This window comes from Chinchilla lanigera, unplaced genomic scaffold (genome assembly GCF_000276665.1).
Source record: "Chinchilla lanigera isolate Chin_1 unplaced genomic scaffold, ChiLan1.0 scaffold00075, whole genome shotgun sequence".
Taxonomy (NCBI): Eukaryota; Metazoa; Chordata; class Mammalia; order Rodentia; family Chinchillidae; genus Chinchilla; species Chinchilla lanigera.
In genome coordinates this window covers 10,893,759-10,913,925 of record NW_004955476.1, presented here as the reverse complement: position 1 = coordinate 10,913,925, position 20,167 = coordinate 10,893,759, and the positions used below count along the sequence as shown (strand labels likewise).

The window sequence follows — 20,167 nt, the reverse complement described above, 5'->3', positions numbered from 1 at the left end:
TCTGTCCATCTGTCTGTGTGCTGCGCTATCCACGCTGGCCAGGGGCCAGGCTTGGGGCTTCCCGGGGAGGTGTGGCGGCCACAGGCGTGCAGGTGGCCTCATCTTCATGCCACTGGTTGGGTCAGGCTCAGCCCTGGTGGCCCTGAGCGGGGAGGGAGGGGCCGGTGAGGGGCAGCCCTGGCATGGGGACTCTGCCGGCCGCCTGCCTGCCCTGCTTGCTGCCCACGGTCCCTGCTCTGTGCCCTTCTCGGGCTCATCTGTTGGGTTTTTCTTTCTCTCACCAAGGCCCCTTTGTTCATTCGTTTGTTTGTTCTTTCTCTCTCTTTCCCTCCCTTCCTTTCTCTCCCCCATTCTTTTCTTTTCTCTTTTTTTGTCTCCTGTTCTGTGTACCCAGGCAGCCCATTGAGTAACTTCTTTGACGTAATTAAACAACTTTTTTCAGACGAGAAGAACGGGCAGGCGGCCCAGGCCCCCAGCACGCCCGCCAAGCGGAGTGCCCAGGGCCCCCTCGGTGACTCCGCGGCCGCTGGCCCTCGAGGGGATGCCGAGTTCCTGACGGGCAAGGACACGGCCCCGGCCGCGGCGAGCAGCCTTAGACACTAGTCCCTCCCCGGCCACCACGGCCCTGTGTGGACCGGGCATGCTGCCCCCAGCCGCTGTCTTGGAGCCAGGGAGGAAAGGAGAGCAGCTGGCCCTGGCCCGTGGGCGGGGCTGCTGCACTCGCTCTTCTCTCTCGTGGTCTCTGTCTCTGCCTGTCTCTGACGGCGTCGCTTGTTTCCGCTCTGATACCAGGAATTATCCCGAAAAGTTAACATGTCACCTCCACGAGGCCAACCTCTGTGCTCCGCGTGGACGCTGGCTGACCGAAGGCAGCTGCTGTGGACCTGCCCTCCCTGCTGTCGCCGCCTTCGCCCACCCGCCCACCCACAGCAGCCAGCATGGCAGCATGGGAGGGCCTGGCCTCCCAGGACACCACCTCCAGCCCTGCCGCCCCGGACTGCGGTGACCAGCCCTCCACAGGGACCTGCCAACCCCATGGTGGGCAAAGCCACAGTGAGGAGTGTCCCTGCCTCCATGCTGCACCGGCAGGCCTCGTGGTCACCTCACCGCCTCTGCACCTCACGGGGCCACCTCCTGTGTTGTCTGCATCCATCTCCACAGCTGCACTGGGCCTCGGGTGCACCTGGCTTTGCTGGCCCTCCCGACAGAGGGGGACGGACCTGGGCAGCGGAGCCGCTGGGCTGGCCAGGCTGGGGCTGGGCTGACATCAGTATTATTTATTTGCTGTTTTAATTTATTGAGTTCATTTATGTCTCTGTTCTCCGTTCAGGGAAGGGACGGCAGGACCACCCTCCTGTCGTCTGTCCGTCCGTCCGTCCGTCCGTCCGTTTCGGGCAGGGTGGGTCCAGAGCCGAAGGGCCCTCTGAGGACAGAGTTGGGGGGCTGGGGCAGCAAGGGGCCAGCTGGTGGGTGCAGCCCTGGCAAGCTACTGTAAACTTCAAAGAATTCCTGCAAGATATTTTTATAAACTTTTTTTTCTTGGTTGTTTTTGGAAAAGGGTGGGGGGGTTGGGGAGAGTTGCTGGGCAGGGCTGGATTTGTGTTTCATTTCCTTGCTCTTGGCTATTTCTACACACACACACACACACACACACACAGCGGTGCAGTGAGCTCCAGCCCGGGTTGTGCTGTCTGCACTGCAAGCAGCAGCCCTGGGCTCTTGCTGTGGTGGGGCGGCCCAGGGCACCCTGACGGCACCGCCCAGTGCTCTCTTGGTGTGTTCAGGAGTGAGGGGTGGGAGCACGACCCTGGAAAGCTTCCCTCTCGCACACAGGATGGCAGGGCACTGTGGGGCTTTTTAAATTAAAATGAAAAAAACAAAAAACAAAAAACAAAAATCAGGATAGAGTTGGCATGTGCCTCTGTGGCACATTCCTGCTGTCCATAGTGAGGCCAAGCTGCCTGCCCATGCGGGCCGCTGCCCATGCCCACCAGCAGCCAGGCTTGCCGGGCTGCACCCACTTCCAGCTGCTGCATGTCCTCCCTGTCCAGCTGGTGCAGGGCACGGGCAGTGCGGGAGGCCCCATGCATGCCTTTGCTGCGAGCGCCCACTCTGCTGTGGGTGTCCCCCGCCACCCCTCATGTATAGATCTTAATGCTTCTGTTACATTAAACTCTGCCACAGGCTGGGATTTCTATACCTAAGAGAAAGCCAACAGCTGTAGCAGCAAGCCATGCAGCACAGGTGGGAAGGGAACCGAAGCAATACCTCACGTTAGCCTTCCTCTTTTGTACTTCGACACGCAGACTCACGCCGAGCCATGGAGTGGACAAGCCCATCCAGTGTACCCCTGTCAGACAGCTGTGAGCAACTCGGTCCCGGAACAATAAATTCCTTCCATAAAGACAGCCGACGCAAGGTCTCCGTGCGGGAAGGGCGGGCATGGGAAGGGCAGCCTGTCCCAACAGCGCCCAGCCGGGGTCCACCCAGCTGAAAAGAGCAGAGCCCAGTGTCGGGGCCGGGTGGCCAGGGAGTTGCACGTGCTGGGGCCTCTTCCTAGGCTGCCCGGCTGGAGGAAGGGTCCCACGGCTGGGCCAGGGAAAGAGCACAGGGGCCAGCCTGGGGTTCTCTGGGACCAACAATGAGAAGTGACAAGTGCTGTCTGCCCTACACCTGAATGGCCTCACCTGGCACCTGGCCTGTCTCCTGGAGCAGAAATCTTCATGCTCCTTGCTGGGGAAAATCCCGATGAGGCACTGGGACCAGCCCTGGAAGTAGAGGCCAGGGGTGGCAGTGGCCTCCATACTCATGTCAGAGGGGCTGACAGCTGCCCCTCTCGGCTGCCCCCAGTGTGGCTTGGCAGGAGGCCCCGCTGTTGGGCCAGCCCTGGAGAGCAAGGCTGTGTTGCACGCAGTATACAGATTGTCCCTGGTGCAGTGTCCCGTGCCTGTAGGGGTCTGCAGCACCCTAACCTCTGCCCATAGATTCCAAACTGTCCCTTGCCCCTGCTGTGCTCAGCAGGGTTTCCTGGGTGCTGCTGTAAATCTCCTGGGGGAGAGCGGCTGGTGAATGCCCCCTAGAACTAAGCTTCGGGCACATCTGCAGTCCTGCAGAAGTGTTTGCCTCAGCGCCACTGTCCAGCTTGTGACCAGGGCACTTTGGTCAGGCTCCAGGCCAGCCGAGGAAGGGCGCCTTCGGGAGGCTGGGTCCTCCACTGCACCTGGGTGCACTGCGCTACCCAGAAGGCACCCTGGGGCGGCCCAGAGTCCTGCTGCTCATGTGCTCAGGGAAGGAACGTGGCACTGGGACGCAGCCAGGTACACGATGGCCTCCGGGCTTCCAGCTGCTGGCTGCAGGCAGAAGCCCTCATGACCTGTGCTCCTGTTCCTGCTCTTCTGAGAGTGCTCGCCACACGGCCAGTACCTTGCCTCCCAGTGTGCCCTCTGCCATCAGCTCTCATGGCGCTGGACTCAGCCCCAAGAGACCAGTGGGCAGCAGCCTGGAGCACCCCATCTGCACACTGCCGCACCCCTGTGGCCAGGAAGGGCCTTGTCCTACAGTACCATTGAGGGTACCACGCACTTGGTTCCAAGTGGCAGAAGCTAAAGCAAGCTCAACCCACACTTATCAGCATTTACACAAAAACATGAACACACTGACCTTGAGGACCAGCCAGCTGCCTTCCCTCACGTGGTCCATGCAGCAGCTAAGGAGGACCGGCAGACTTTGTTAGAGCACGCCCTCTGGTCCCACTCCCCAGCCCTCAGCTGGCACACTTGGGTGGGATGAGCTCGCAGACAGGCAGCAAGGCAGGCCATCCAGCCAGAGCCACATTGTTCTGCTGGCCAGTCGGTATAGGACGCAGCAGCCTGAGCACCCATGGGGGCAGCGGGACCTGTGGGGAGATGAGCAAGTCCTGTTGCCAGCTGTAGAGTGGGTGCAGCAGAGCCGGCTCTCACCCCAGGCCAAGCTACCCAACAGAGGGGCCAGCTCCTGCTGCGGGCTCCTCTGGCCTGTGTGCCCTCCCCCTTGCTGGCCTCTCCCCTTGTTACCGCTTCCCCAGCTCCAGCCTGCTCCTTGCCACTAGTGTGAGCTGACCGGATAGAAGGCTGCAGGCAGCCAGCTGATAGTGGGAGGGGGAGAACCAGTGGGAGATGTCAAGGCAGCGGTGCCTCAGGCTGACGGAGGCAAGGAATAGCATCACTGACCTGAGGCCTGCAGCAGCCTGGTGGGCCGGGCCCTGGAACCAGGTGCTGAGCATTGCGCTTTTATGGGTCACCTCCTTAGGCTGTCAAATAGACCCACATTTCAAATGTATTAGTTCCCTGCTGCTGCTGTGACAAATGACCACACTCACAGACTTCCTGTCTTATGGTCTCACAGGCTGGATATGCAGGAGCCAGTGGGCCTGTGCCCTCTGGGCCCCAGAAATCACCCACTTCCTGGGCACCCCACCCCAAGAGCTTCTCCTTCACCTGCATAGCTGCCCTGGTTCTCCCTGTCCCACCCTGCCTCCACTCTGGGCTCTGGGCACCCTGGGCAGAAGGTCTCCACACAGTAGGGTGCGATCTTCCCTGCAGCTCCACACCCCTGGGCTGTGTGGCATTTGAGCAACTTCCAGGGACCAAGACACACGGGCAGCTCTGCATGTGAGGGGTGTTACCGTTCCTGTCCAATCCATCCTCAGGGAGGGGTCCCAAGGTCAGGAAGTGTCAGTGCATCACCACCGAGCCGCATTCTACAACATGTCCACATCTCAACAGTTCGGAGTTCTGAGTTGTCGTCTGCTCCAGCAGGTGTGGGAGGAGCTTGGTGTGGCTGAGCCCAGGCACTTTCTCCACACGCTGTGCCTGTGGACACAGGTCATGAGCCTCCTGGCCACAGCAGCAGGACAGACACCCTCTGTGGGTCACACTCTGCCCCTGCACATGTACCCTGTGGGCCACTTGCTCTTTTTATGAAAAATGGCCAGTGTTTGCAGCTGGACAATTTCACTAGTTTGCTTCCTCCTGCAGAAAAGCGAGGGGCCTGCCTTTCCACCTTGTCTCCCCCAGCTCAGTCTGAAGAAACTGCAGGCCTCCTGTCTACCACATAGGCACTCTGTGAAGTGAGACACATCCGCGGCTCTCCCGGCATTACCTCTTCTGCAAAGATGAAGGTGAAGTACTCACACTTTCTTGTGCAGGAACCCAACACTGGCCTCCCCTTTCTGAGCCACTGGCTAAGGACTGTCCAGCCTCACCCTCAACTTTTCCCTGCCTTCCTATCTCCACACCTTAGTCTTAGGAATTCAGACAGGCAGCCAATTCCTCAGGTGCCCAAGCACCGTGGCACTTCCATTACCCGCCTGCTCTCACACTACATACAGCCCTCAGCTCTCCAGACACCTCTGCCGGGGCCCAGGCCAGCTGCCGCGTGGCACGGCCTGACCCCAGGGACTCCCTCCTAGTGCTCCTGCTCCCGAGCGTTCTTGCAGCCCCCATCGCCTTTGCTGTGCCCTTTCCACTTCTGTGTCTGAGCAGGAGCCCTGAAAGCCACACTTCTGCCAAGCTGTTCAGGAATCTGCACCGGGCGTTGCCCACAGCGCAGCACCTCGCTCCCAGGACCCAACTCTGCAGCAGCACTTACCACACACTGGTTTAGGAGAAAACAAATCTGTACCTTGTATTTCTGAAAGTTACAAATCCACAGCGAGGTAAATTCGCACAGCATCTCCGGGAAGCTCAGGGAAGTCCTTCCCTCTGCACGGCTGGGTCCTTCTCAGGCTGCCACCCCTTGTCTCCCTGTTTGTGCCCCTCTCCATGTGAAGGACCCTCACAGGGGCACTTGGCCCACTTGGGCGACCTAGGTTCACTCCCCAACTCAAGGTCTGCTGGTCAGGAGCCCTGATTCTTACGTAGCCTTTGCTACAGAGGCAGTGAAGTCTGGGGGTCAAAACATGATTTGGGGCGGGGAAGAAGAGCAGCAGCTCTCCCTGCACAGGCGGGGAAACCGAGGTGCAGGCGGGAAGGTTTCCCTGAGGCCCGAGTCGGCCAGGACTCAGGGTCTTGTGGCAAAGAGCTATGCAGTGGACACAGTGCCCTGTCACCCTCAGAGGTGTGCAGGCTGGTACCGTGGGGGCTCACTGTCCAGTACCCCACAAGCAGCATCAGCCCTCATCCTGCTGCCCACTCCTGCCTGGGTGGACTCCACCAAGTGCACTGCACAGGCGCCGACATCCTGTGGGCCCGGGGTCCTACCGCTCCTTCCTGTCAGGCCGGTGTGCATCCTGGACTCCTCCGAGGAGCTCCTGTGGCTGCTGGTGGATGCACTATGTGACTGACAGACATCTTGGGTCCTATCTAGCAGTTCTGCCTAGCAAGCTGCATCCTTGAGGCGCCACAGTCCCTGCCCGGCCAGCCACAGAGCCTCAGCTGCCCTGCCCTGTGCCCCGGCCGCCCTTTTCCACCCTGGGGGCTGACCAGTGGGGACCCTCTTGCCAGGCCAGCCCCTCCCTTGCCCACAGGCCCCCCAGCACCTGCAGCCAGCACAGCCTGGGGTCAGGTTCAATGGACATTCCCAGGCCTCTGTGTGGGACAGAGCCAGGTGGCGGGCAGCACCAGGAGTGGGGTTCATGTTGCCCTGAGGGCTCCATCCTGAGGGCTGGGTTGGCAGGCCCGTGGTTGATCCGGGCACCTGGATTTCACAGCTCTTCCCACAGACCCATGGTGCACCCAGGGTCAGACAGATAGTACAGAACCCCGGAGGGGGTAGGACCAGGCTATGAGGACTTGGGACTTTCTGGGGAGCCTCGGGCAACAGTGGGCAGCTCTCAGGAGCAGGTGGAGTGAGAGGCTGCCGTGGAGGTCCAAAGAGAAGGCTGGCAGGACAGGCCTTGGAGGGCATAGGCCAGGAGGACCATGCGGTGGCAGGTGGCAGGAGCAGCCATCCCTGTCAGCACATCCAGCACAGTGCCCAGGCCCGCTTCACTGCTCAGTCTTCACCTTGGGCCCCAACCCCATTTCTTCTCCACTGCTACTGCACGCTGCTACTCTGGACACCTCCATCCTCCAGCCACGCAGCCCCATGTAGGGCCCAGCAACTCAGCCAGGGCTGCAGTCCCTGCCCTGCATGAAGGATGAGTGCCAGGCACAGTGATGCCCTCCTCCCACCCCTTCCTGCCAGCAGGAGTGGCCAGGTTGAGGACACACACAAGGCTGTGACCTGAGAGAATTCTGTTTATTACGACTGAACAGATGAACTAAAGCGATCTCTGCCTCTGCCGCCTGCTGCGTCTCCACGCAGAGCCTCGGCCCAGCCCGGCCTCAGCCGGCATCTGTGCACCACAGGCCCTCGCCGAGCTGTGGGAGGCAGCAGGAAGGGGTGACAGGAGCAAGCAGCAGGTGTGGGCCCTGGTGGGTCACCTTAGCCCCCACTCAGAACCATGAAGAGCCAGGATCCAGGCACAGCCAGGGGAGGGTCTCTGAAAAAAGCCCCACCCGAAACAGAGCAGGAACCCAGTCTGCAGGTCAAGGCCCTCAGAGAGGCCCGCCTCCTACGAAGTGTGTCTTCCAAAGTGGCAGAGCCCAGGGAGGGCACCACGGAGGGCAGGGGCCACACAGCAGACCCAAGAAAGGAAAACCCCACATAGGAAAATGCAAACGTCAGTCCAATAAATGTTGAATGAATGAATGAATCCAGACTCGCTGCTACAAACAGCACTCATCCACCCAACAGGGAAGCCAGGAAGCACACCGCAGCTTCGGTGTGCTGTGGAGCCCTCGCTTGGGGCGGCCCAAGGCCCTTGGACCTCACCGCCAGCGTGCCCGGGCACGTGTGTGCACACGCACACACACGGTCGTCTCTCTGCACATGGGCACCCGTCCAGCCCAGGGCTCATCTCTCTTTCACGTGGTTCTGTGCCCCAGAGGCCCCGCCACTGGCCCCATCCCCACTGCCACCCCCACCGGGGCTGCTGCATAGCACCTCGGTGAGGTCGTCCATGACGGCGGTCTCTTTGGGGTCGAGCAGGCTGAACTCCCTTGTGAAGAGGATGAAGTGGGCATACAGTGTGTTCAAGTGTCCATGCAGCTCCAGGGCCAGCGTCTCCTTGAAGTGGGCCCAGTAGATGTGGCCCAGCACATGGAACAGGTGCCTGCAGATCTTCTTCACCAGGGCCTCGAAGGAGCTGGGGAATTCTCGGCCTGGGGGGAGGCGGCGGGTCACAGGCTGGCAGGGGGCCCGGCTCCCCGCCCTGCAGCTGTGGAGAAGCACACAGCCTCCGTGCCCAGAGGGAGCGCAAGGAGCATCCAGCCTGGCTGCTGCGGTCTCTTGCAGTCTGGCCCAGCGGGTGGTTCACAGTGCCAGCCTGGTGTCAGCCACTCCAGGGCACCTGTGTGGGCTGGGCTAGGGGTGAAAAGTCCCGGGCACCTGGCAGCTGGCCCCCTGGCAGCTCAGGGTCTGCTTCGGGACCCCCAGCCCTGCCCAGGCCTAGAGTATCAGCCTAGAGCACCCAGGAGGGTGGACTGTGATGGCCTCATTGCAGAGTTGCTGGTGGAGGCCGTATAGGGCCTGTCATGGTCCTAAGTCCCTGAGTGGGGGGCCACATGGTGCCAGAGCTCAGGTCCAATGTGCTGGGCAGGGGTCATGCAGCTGCTCCCCCTCATACCCCACCCCAGCCACACCCTAGCCACCCTCCAGCCAGCCCCCTGGGTGGGCTGAGGTGCCAGCTGAGGGACATACCATATTTTGTGGGGAACACATCTTCATCGGTCACCAGTTTCTGCACAGAGCTCATGACGAAGTCGACGTACTGCGGGGCTGTGCACTTGACCTTCTTTCCCCGCTCGTCGTACCAGTAGTACTGTCTGTGGGGACAGAGGCCAGTCAGTGCCTGCTCCCTCCTCACGTGGCACAGAGCTCGCAGCGCACAGGGCAGCAGAGATGGCGGACCACACTCCTGTGGGTGAGTGTGGGCGCCCGTTCCGAAGAGTACCAAGGGCAGTATGGGCAGCCTCAGCCCAGGGCTGGACATGCATGTAGAGAACCAATGCGCTCCTCCTCATTTTCTCTAGTTTTGCGTGGGTTTGGAGTCTACTGTGCTTGCTCTTTTGACTATGCTGCCAGGGCTGGCTGTGAATTCACCATCCTCCTGCCCCAGCCCCCAAGAAGCTAGAATGTGCCCATCTCTGTTTCTATCACATAGCTGCCTGTCTCTGCCTGGCACTGACTGGAGGGCTTCGAGAGCACCCACTTCCACCACTGGAGCCCACACCTGCCCATGGGGTCCAGTGGGCACCTGCAGTCTGGCCTCTGGATCTCACTGCCAGACCCCCAACACCCCTCAGGTGGCTGCCAGCCCTAAGAAGCCAGGAGCAGAGACAAGGACATGCTGAAAAGCTCAGGATTTTAATCATCTGGTTACACAGACATGACCATGATCAACCACACTGCACACAGAAGAGCCCGGACTGCCCCATGGCACACTACCTGCTGCCCGCACTCCAGGTGTCTCCTGAGAACCTGCCAGCAGAGGACTCACACACCTCCTCCTGCAGCACACGCTTCTGGGAGCTGGCCATGTCATGGGACACCTTAGGTGTCCATCCCTCTGAGATGTGGCCCATTCATCTACACAATGCTGAGCAACACCTACTTCTTTCCAGGTAGGCAGCAGCTATTAACACAGTCTCTGTGTGGACACGAATTTTCTTTGTGGAGATTTCTATAGGGCGGATACCAGGAAGGGGTCATGGGTCACAGTAAGGATGTGCTTCATCTCAGGAAAACCTGCAAACCAGTCAGGAGCAGCAGCACCATTTACATCCCAGGGCTGCGTGTCCTCATTAGTACCTGGTGTTCACACAGGTGTGGTGGCAGGTGTACAGCAGCACCTCGAGGGGCTTTGATGTGAATCCCTCTCCCTGCCACAGGTACTGAGCATCTTCCTTACACCCTTAAGACCACTTGGGGGAGCTGTCTCCAAGTCCTTTGCCCACTGTACACTGAGACACCTTCCTGTAAGTGCACCAAGAGCGCCTCAGGTGTTCCAGACCCCGTCAGTGTGTGTGCGAGCTTGGTCGCATGTGTTCGGGATCCCAGAGGTGCACTGAGAGCTTATTTCATAAGCTGGATCCTTCGTGCATGTGAGAGTTCTTGCTGAAGTTTTCTGGGTTCCTCAGTACAGTCGGAGCTCGTTACATATTCTGGACACCGTTAATATACGAAGGATTTTATGTGTTCTGGAGACTGGTGTTTTGTGCCATATGTGACCTACAAGATGTTTTCCTGTTCTTCAGTCTGCCTCTCCTTTCTCTTAACAGTGTCCTTCTCAAACCAAAAGTTCTAAATCTTTATAAAGTCCGCTTGATTCTTCTCCAGTTTCACAAAGCTCTGCTTAACCCCAGGTGATGTGGATTCCCCTCCAGCCCTTATAGACTCACATTTTCTACAGAGGGTTAGGGTTAAGCTGACACTCTCCTCACTTCTGCGCACTCCTGACTGGCATCCACGGAAGTGTCTCTTGGAAACACTGTCCTTTCCCCACCGAATCTCTCTGGCACCTCATCCAAGTCAGAAGGCCAGCTCTATGCGCCTCCTTCTAGATCCTGCTCCAACCCCACTGTCAGTGTCTGTCCCTTGGCCAACGCCACACTGTTCTAACTGTTGCAGTTTTACACATAAACCTTAAAACTGTGGGACTCTAATTCTTGTTTCAAAATTCTTCTGTTCCAATGGGTAATGTTTCTAACTATTAGTACATTTGTGTACTGTATGAATCTCTTAAAATTCTGACATTCTGCAGTCTAGCAGACATGTTGTTTTTATTTTTTTCTTCCTTAAGATTTAGGTTTCTTATAAGTATTTTTACCAACTTAAGCGTTTGTTTGATGGAAACCCTGCTTTTAAAACTATCACTTAGCCAGGCGTGGTGGTGCAGGCCTGTAATCCCAGCATTTGGGAGCCTGAGGCAGGAGGATCATTGCAAGTTTGAGGCCAGCCTGGGCTACAAAGTGAGTTCAAGACCAGCCTAAACTGTGTAATGAGACCGTCTCGTTTTGTTTTTTGTCTTCTTGAGACAGGGTCTTGCTATGCAGCTTAGGCTTGCCTTGAGCTCACTTTGTAGCCCAGGCTGGACTTGCAACGATCCTCCTGCCTCAACCTCCTGAGTGCTGGGATTACAGGCATGCGCCACCACACCTGGCTGAGACCGTGTCTCAAAAAGAACAAAACAAAACAAAATGAAGCAAATCCCCCCCAAAAACCCCTATCACTTAATGGGTTCTAATAAATTAAATGTGGAATTTACAAAAATCCTTGTAACTCTCCTAGCTACTGTGCCCTTCCACATGAATTAGAACTAGCTGGACCAGATCCATAAAACGTTGCACTAAAAAAACAGATCCACCTGCAGGGGGATTTATATTTTTCATATGCTGTGTCTTCCCATCCAGGGACACATCCTCCCACTTACATAGATCACTGCTGAGTTTCTGCATCAGTGTTTTGTAATTTCCAGGTACAGCTCCTATGAATGCTGAGTTTATACCTCAGTATCTCCTTGTTTAGAGCTACTATAAACGGTACTGCCTTACTAATTTAGGTTTCCAACTGTCCATTGGTAGTATAAAGAACTATAGGTATTTTTTCTGACATGTTGACCTGGCTTTATTTCTTTATTGCTTGAATCCTTGGGGGCTTTCACAATCATGTTCTATACAAGTGGTGATAGCTTTATTTTTTTCTTTTCCAATTTGGATGCCTTTTATTTCTTTTTCTCCCCCAGTGCACTGCCAGTCTTGAACTTTTGTGTTTTCCAAACTACTGGTGCACTGGATTAAGCTATATAATTTACATGCTTAGAGGCTTTTTAAAAATGTCTCCTTATCATTCTTTTTTTTTTTTGGCACCGGGAATCGAACTCACAACCTTATGCTTGCCAGACAGGCACTTGTGTCACTGAGCTATATCCCCAGCCCTCCTTATCATTCTTTATTGTGCTGGTTGTATAGTTATGTTCTCATTCTTTATATCAATCATTTGCATGGACTCTCTTTTTATTTTTATGCCTTGCTAAAGATTTATTGATTTTATTGAACTTTTTAGACAAGTAAATTTTGGTTTGACTTCCCTACAGTCTTCAGAAATCACATTTAAGACTTACTATTTCCTTTGTTCTACTCAATTTTAGTTGATTTTTTTTTTCCCCCCCAGAACCGGGAATTGAACTCATGACCTTGCGCTCGTTCAGGCAGGCGCTGTGTCACTAAGCTAAATCCCCAGCTCCTGAATTGATTTTTTGCTTATTTCTTAAGATGATTAATTTGAAATCTATTTCTTAAGATTATTAATAACTATAACTTAAGATTATTAATTTGAAATCTATTTATAAAGTAAGTATAGCCAGGCGTGGTGGTGCACGCCTGTAATCCTAGCACTTGGGAGGCTGAGGCAGGAGGACTGTTGTGAGTTCAAGGCCAGCCTGGGCTACAAAGTGAGCTCAAGGCCAGTTGAACTGCAAAGCAAGACCCTGTCTCAAAAAGACAAAAAAAAAATTAAGTATAAAACAAACATCCAGTCCTATAAATTTCCTTCTAAGCTTTGCTATATCCCACAATTCTGATTGTAATTTCATTTGTGTTTATTTTAAAATAGCTTCTTTCTCTTGAGATTTTCTCTCCAGCAACACATTATTCAGGAGTGTGCTGACTCCCAAGAGCTTACCTTTCTAATACTGGGTTCCAGTTTAACTCCATTATGGTCATATAACTTATTTAGTATAACTTCAGTTCTTTAAAAATTGTAAAGAGCTCTCTGTAAGCCAGGGTGTGATCTATTTTAGTGAACATTCCTTGTGAACTTGAATGTGCACTCTCTTGCTGAGGCCGAATGTTCTCCAGTGCCACCTGGGCCCAGGGGTGTGCCAGTGAGCTCTGCTCTGCTTTAGTTGGAGGGTCGGGCCCGTGTTGGGCTTCAGCAGTCTGTGCGCTCCGTGCACAGCTCTGCGCTCCCTGTAATGCACTGAGCATTTCTGCCTGCAAGCCAGCCCTTTTCTAGCATGTGATCTCTCTCTGCCCCGTGAACCTCCTCTAGTTCCTCGGCTGGTAGGACACAGCCCCTTCAGCCTTCTTCCGATGACTGTCTTCTTGGCTTGTCTTTTTCCACCTTTTACTCTGAACCTCCACATTTGGCATTTGAAGTACCCCTATCATCTGAGTATCTGTGTCCACAGATGCTGAGGGCGAATCACATACCCCAGGAGATAGTGTCAGAGGTGGAGCCTCTGGGAGGCGGAGTCTGCTCTGTGACTGACGCCCAGACCCAGGGCCTGCCCCTCCTATACCTGCACTTTCAGCCTTGCTTCCATGGCTTTCAGCACTGTCTATGGCATTTTGTTACAGCAGCCTGAACAGATGAATGAGTTTCTCACAGAGACCACAGTTGGCCCTGAGAAAGTTTTCCTAAATAAGTTTTCTGTTGTTGTAAACACTGTCTTCTAATTGTGTCTACACCATTCATATTTACTGTAACATTTGATCTGTTTTATTTTAGATTCACCATTATTTGATTTTGTTTGTTCCCTCTGCTTTTCATCATTGTATTTCCTCTATGTAGCTTTCTCTTCAGCTAAATTTTTACTTGTACTCCATTTTAACTTACCTACTAAGATTCTGTATCTCTTTCTAGTTTTAGAGGCTGTTCAAAGGAGTACAAAGCACATACTTGACTTTCACGCTCAGTTCTGCATCCGTGTGTGGCCTCTCCAACTAGAGGCAGACTGGCCAGCTCACACTGGGCCTCTCCCCCTCCACCATGGCGCTCACACAGCCCTTCTCCACAACCGTGAACCCCTCAGACCAGTTTTGGTTTCTGCTCTTGCCTATCTGATGATGACACGCTTCTGTTAGCTGAGCTGAGAGGGAGTCTGTGCTCCCACTGTTTCTGTGGCTCCTCCTGAATGAGGAGGACTCCTGGACAACCTCTTATGGAGGTCTGGGGCCGGGACACATTTAGTTTCCCTTTGTCACTTTCCCTTCATTCCAGAAGAGCACGGTCACTCACAGATGTGGGATCTGGGCAGCCTTTGCTTTGTCAGCATTTACGACATGGCGGAGCTCTGTGGGTCCCCAGTCCCACCTACCACACTGAAAGCCTTTCTTCTGCCCCAGGCGCACAGCTTCGTAGAGCCTGTGCACAGAGCTTGTCTGCCCTGTGGGAGGCACTCAATGTGACCTCCTCAGACTGGCCCCAGCCTCTCTTACCCCTTGGATTCCAGCACTGGCCTTTCTGGGTTGTCTCTGGGCGCTGCCAGGATGAAGACAGAGCCTGTCTATTAAGCACCCTTTCTGACTAGGCAGACCGGCTTGCCTGGGCAATGGCAAGGGGCTCTGTGGATCTCTGCCCAACCTCCCTTTGCTTTTCAAACTAGTCTGAGTTTCCATTCTTTGGTCTCAAATGATTTCTAGGAAGGGCTATAGGAAAGCGAATCCACATACAACAGTGTATACAAAGTAGGCTACAGACACAGGTGAAGGGGAGTGTAAGGGAGTGTCCGGCTCTCCAGCATGCACAGGGATGGCCATCCACATGTGGACGCAGGATTGCCCCCACACCACGCCCTATGCTCTTACCAGGAAGCTTTGTTCAAACAAACCCAATCCGGAGGGCCTGTGGCAGCCACTTTGTCAGGCACCACCAACACTGCTTCTGGCCTGGCTGGACAAACACTCTTGAGTGCTGCCTCACCTATCGTTAGAACCCATCTCTCCCACCACACCAAGCTTGCTCCCAGCATGGCCACAGAGCATGGTCCCGTCCTCCCAGGACAATGCCAGACTATGCTGCTTGGGTGGACAGGGTATGGAGAGGCAGCTGCACCTGTCCCACATCACTAAGCACAGCTGTGACCTACTGGGATCATGTGAGTGCCTCCTTCCTGTGGGCTCTCCAGAGCAGAGCTTGGCTTTGTCTGAGGACCTCCACTCCCCATGCCAGGAGCCTGGAGGGCCACATCTATCAACAGGATGGTGCATCCACACACGTGTTCATGTGTCTGCATCTGGCCCGGGCCTGTGCATCCTGATGCAAGGAGACACGCTTGGCTGAAGCCCACAAGGTTAAGCCCTGGCAGACATGGCCTTCCACCTGTGCGACAACCAACACAGCATGGGTAGTAAGCCATGCCACCTACATTCTCCTACCCACAACACAGGTAAGGTACCCACTGCAGAGATGAGGTCTGTGCAAGAGCTGCCAGCAGCGGGCCTGTGTGGCAGCCACCAGGAAGGCACTTCAGCCCCTACAAAATATGCCTGCTTATACCAGCCATGCTATTCCTCCTAGCATGCAGAAGTCAGAAAAGTAGCTGGTGCAGAGGAGCACTTCCCCGTGATGCCCTGCAATCTCAGGCAACCACACTTGGGCACCCTTTTCAGAAACATCCCTGCCTGTCAGCTTCCTGCCAGCTCCTGATAGCCCTGTGCCCTAGCAGGGACCCAGAAGGCCTGGCCATCAACCTGATGGACAGGTGGCTGCACAGACAAACGCTCAGCCGGAGGCTCTGCAGGACTCTAGGTAAGCCTGTGGCCTGGGTCTCACAGAGCCTGGCAGCAGGGCTGACCACAGACCATCCTGCCCCTCCCAGGTGGGTGCGACTCACGTGTTGCACACGGCCATCGTCTGACACGTCTCTCCTGTGCAAAATTCTGAGATTGTGCTATATTGCAGGTTGATGTGGTGGAAAAATGTTGTTGCTGGAAGAGAAGGAAAGGGCCAGGTTTGAAACACCCCACTTCCAACTGGCACTCAAGTCCACCCCCTCCCCAAGGGGCTGCTGGGCAGAAGCTGGGGTCCTTGGGATGGGGGTGGAGCAGGAGGCTGGGCTGACCACAGCCTTAGGGTCCTCCCCACCAGCCTACACGCACTGTTACTGGCCAGCCATTCATTGAGGTCGATCTCCCGGGGCAGCACCACCAGCTCCTTGAACTCAAAGTCAGTGATCCTGGATTTAGTGTGCTCTGGCTCCAGGTACATCTTCTTCTCCTCCCCAGCAGGCTTCTTGCCATTGGGCTTTGCTTTAGACTTCCTGCCGAGAGAGAAGGGACAGCATGGTCACCACATGCTGGGTGATTCAGGTCCCACAGGGCCTCAATGAGCACCCTCCTATGGGTTACACAAGCCCCTGGAGGGAATCCCTCCTCTGCCAGGGCTCAGCTGCTCCAGGCAGGAAGTTGTGGGGCAGCCTGCAGGAACATTAAGCCTCTGGCTGGCTGGAACCTGGGTGTAGGCAGGCGGGCGGTAGGTGCACTGGCACCTATGTGACTTGATCTTGCAGCCATCCTGGTTGATACAGTGGGCCTCAACACAGGGCTGCCAGGCTGGCGGCAGGGTGGGCATCACGTGGCCAGGCAGAGGGTGCTGAAGGCTACAGTGAGAGCCTCCCTCGGAAAGCTGTTTTCTTGAGCCTTGAGCAGAGCCCCTGTGGGCCAGCATGTCCCCTCCCGCAGCAGCCAGGCTTACCAGGCACTCACTGTATCACCCCATGCACACCAGAGCTCATCTCACCGGGAAGGCTGGCCCCAAAGGGTGCCAGTGTGACAGGAGCCCCAAACTACCACCTGGGTGCCTTGGAAGTCCACGGTGGCCTGGGAAGTGCAGTATCAGTCAGGTCCTCCATTACTGAGCTGTCCTACATGCTACCAGGGAGACCAGGCAGGTGACAGCTCTGTGAGCCTCAGGCCTTGCAGACAACCCTGGAGTAGCAGCCCGCAGGGCAGAATGCCCCTACCCACACCCCACACTGAATCCCAGAAAAGGTGCCTAAAAGGTACCCAGGGTACCAAGGGTTCGTGTAGCACCCTGGGCTCTCTACCTGGAACACCATGAGGCAGGGTGGCATGAGAACCCAGCTTTTGCCAGGGGTAGGATCCACAGGCTCCTCAATAAGCTTGGCTCTTGTTTGAAAAACAGTTCTTTTCCAAAAAACTATGTCATTGTTTTAACACGCAATGGTTTGGTATGGCTTTTCCTAATGAATAAATATGTATCTTTAAAATATTTTGTTTTCTCTGCCAAGACTGGTGGCATACACCTGTAATCCTACCACTCTGGGACACTGAGGCAGGAGGACTGTCATTCTGAACCCAGCTCGAGCAATTTAGCAAGACCCAGACTCAAAATTTAAAAAAATAAAAAAAATAAAAAATGGACTGGGATGTAGCTCACTGTGAAAGCCCTGGGTTCAATCCCCAGTATAGTTAAACAAATAAGAAAACAAAATAAACAAATAAGTGTATGTCTTATTTTCACTTGAACTGAGTAGCTGTCAGGCACTAAGGTCACTGAGCAGAATGTGCTGTGGCCCTGCATGTGGCTACTTCCTCCAGGCCAGCTGTCCCCCAGCGCTGGGGCCCCTGTATCTGCTGCTCGTCTGCTAAACAAGCTTCTAAGTGGTCATGAGAAGGGCCGCTCCTCTGGGGAGGAAATGCTGCAGTGCCTGTCAGCTAGATGCCTGGCCTGGGCCTCCTGGAAGGTGCCACACCAGCCTGGACATTCTTCTCACAATGTCTCTGCCTGCTCCATGGCCACAAGTGCATCCAGGAGCAAAGAGGTGATTGAGTGGAAGCCTCTGGAGAGATCTCCCCAAAGTGGGCTCCACTGGACATGACACAAAGGACCCCAAAAGGAGCACGAAGATGCTGGGGGTAGGGGAGCCTCATGACGTCAAGGGCAGCAGCCAAGGCCCTGGCTACAACCTGCAGGGAGCCTTCTGTATAGCACGGTTTAGTATCTTGCTGCCACCCGAACCCCTGAACTCCTTAGTGGTAAGCACCATGAATTGTACAAAACCAGGTGTAAGCCTGCACTGGCTGCAGCCTTTCTGACCAGCACAAGCCACCTCTGTTTCACACTCTCAAGAAGGCACCGCTGCCTAGACAGGGAGGTCCAGGGCAGGCCCACAGCGTGCCCTAGCATGGCTGCCAACTCAAGACAAGGGCCCCATGCCCAGGAAAGTAGGTTGGGGAGTGACGGAAGATGGTGACCTGCCAGGGAGGTGCCCTGGCTCCCAGAAGAGGAGCCTTTCCAAGAGCGCCTGCCTGGCTGCACAGGCACACCCGTGGGAAGAAAGGTGCTAGAGGCACGACCACCACAGCTACGGCCTTTTCTCAGCTGGCGGGAGGTAGCCCTGGGCTCAGTCCATAGCACATCCCCTCCAGCAGTGGGTGCCCCTAGAGTGGAGGAGGCACAAACCTCACCCTGGCTTTTTTCGAGGTGGCCAGGCAGTGAGAGGGAGTGCACAGGCTGGGAACCTGTGTTCCTGCTGGCCCGGGAACACAGGACACTGAGGCCAGCCAAACTGCATGGCGCCAGGAGGTGGCCTACTCTGGCTGTGTCCCTGTCCTTCACCAGTCACACAGATGGTGGGGTAGGGGTGAAAGGTCTGACCATGTCCTGTTTTTTTCCTTTCTGTATTTTGAAATGTTGCTGATAGTTTACTTAAGAGAAAGGGGGAAGAAAAATGCTCCCTCAATGCCAGGGAAATGTTTCTCTTTCAGCTTCTCACAGCAGATCTTAGCCTTAAAAGGCGACATATGCTTGGCCTCTGCTGCAGGGCCAGGCGTGGACAGGGCCAGGCAGGGGACAGGGCAGGGCCCAACCCAGGCCCAGAGTGCCCGACACACAGCAAGCTCTGGGGAAGGCACCTGGGGTCCTCCAGTGCTGAAGTACAGGCATGGGCACACAGACGCCAAGGCTCTTGGGCCCAGTGGCAATGGCCTGGCACAGCATAGTCTCCAGGAGGAGCTCCACAGATTCCTTCGGACTTGGCCACTCCTTGCTCCCAGCACTTCTCTCATCTCTGGTATCAGGGCACAGTGTGTACAGAGTTCAAGCACCACTCTGTCGAAAAGCCTAGGCCAGCCTGTAATCCAACACTGGGCACATGGGACTAGCCTCACCAGCACTGTAGGACCTGCCCAAGTCCACATCCACAGGGCAGGTGCTCCCTGGGGCCTTGGGCCTGGCCCTCATCACCACCAGGCTGAACGCCTGCCATAGGTCCAGACCCACCTAGACAGCCCCACGAGCTAAGCCCAGTCTCCCTCAGGAGGGGCCACACTGCTTGGCAGGGCAGATTGCAGGGGGCACCAGGCTGCCAGGACAGCTGCTAACCCACCTCATGCTCTGTGAGCAACAGCAAAGCCACCTCTAGGAGCCAGGTGTCCCCTTGGTCCTTGGGTCTTGCTCTCAAGGTCTGCCTGGGGAGGCTGCTCTGTGAAGAGCCCTGTCATACACCATAAGTGGGGGAGGCTTCTAGACTGAGGCCAACCTCCATCTCTGATTCCCAGAGCCACCAGTCAGGCAGTACCTAGGAACCTGGCTCTTTCTGTAACACCATGGAATCTTTGGCTGGGCACTGGCATCTTGCTTCCTCCTGTGGGCACTGCTGCTTTGGAACAAACAAACAGGTGCACACCAGAGCCCATAAGCTCTTCCTCCAGATTCACTGGGACCTCATCACCCAGGGCCAGCCTGGGGTCCCTGGAACTCCCTGCACTGTGAGACAATCTTCATGCCACATGAAGGTTCTGTGGACCCTGTAGTCTCAGGGCCTTCTCTTGCACAGGGCAGGACCAAGGGGACATACAAGGCCCAGCCTCTGCTGGAGACAAAACAGTAAAACATTTCAAACCCCGGTTTCTTCCTTCCCAGGAGGGGCTCAGCTGGGCTACCAGCCCCATTAAGCCAGCCCAAATCCACCTGCCTAAGGCCTCTGCCCTTATGGCCACCCTTGGGGTCCCAGTTATGAAACAGGGTCTTTTACCCTAGGCCCAGAGGTCAGCCCAGCCTGTGGCCTCAGTGGCCTGGCTACCCCACCAGGCAGTGACCCATGGGCTCTTCTCTGTGCTCCCCACATGGCTCACTGCAATACCCAGAACAGAGAGAGGACAGGGACTGCACTAATGGGACTAGGACAGAGGTGCCAGGCCTCAGCTCGCTCACAGGGCATCTGCAACCTCCAGGGAGGGAGGGAGTCCCTAACTCAAGCCTCTGCTTGACAGGTGGGCTGAGCCTGGGCTCTGCAGGGCAGCTGCCACCTGTGTCAGATGACCAGGCCCTACCATAATCACCTTTGCCCTGCTTCCACCACACCCGTCTGGCTGTACACCTCATCCCCCTGCTCTTGACA

General features: G+C 55.8%; 2 protein-coding genes across 13 annotated transcripts in view; one reads left to right on the top strand and one right to left on the bottom strand.

Moving 5' to 3' along the window:
• The window catches only part of Brsk2 (BR serine/threonine kinase 2), a 40,030-nt gene extending 37,619 nt beyond the window's left edge, over positions 1–2,411 (top strand). For 3 of the 9 annotated variants that reach the window (XM_013502994.1, XM_013502988.1, XM_013502987.1), the window contains one exon: positions 395–2,411. In XM_013502994.1, the coding sequence (XP_013358448.1) occupies positions 395–603 (209 nt within the window). In that variant the 3' untranslated portion in view covers positions 604–2,411. The remainder of the gene's footprint in view (positions 1–394) is intronic. The other 6 variants (XM_013502992.1, XM_013502993.1, XM_013502991.1 and 3 more) reach the window with 4 other exon arrangements.
• A 4,788-nt stretch (positions 2,412–7,199) lies between these two features.
• The window catches only part of Mob2 (MOB kinase activator 2), a 66,000-nt gene continuing 53,032 nt past the window's right edge, over positions 7,200–20,167 (bottom strand). For all 4 annotated transcript variants that reach the window (XM_005401787.1, XM_013502995.1, XM_005401786.2 and 1 more), the window contains 4 exons: positions 15,903–16,063; positions 15,638–15,731; positions 8,722–8,846; positions 7,200–8,183 (listed from right to left, as the gene is read on the bottom strand). In XM_005401787.1, the coding sequence (XP_005401844.1) occupies positions 7,876–8,183; positions 8,722–8,846; positions 15,638–15,731; positions 15,903–16,063 (688 nt within the window). In that variant the 3' untranslated portion in view covers positions 7,200–7,875. The remainder of the gene's footprint in view (positions 8,184–8,721; positions 8,847–15,637; positions 15,732–15,902; positions 16,064–20,167) is intronic.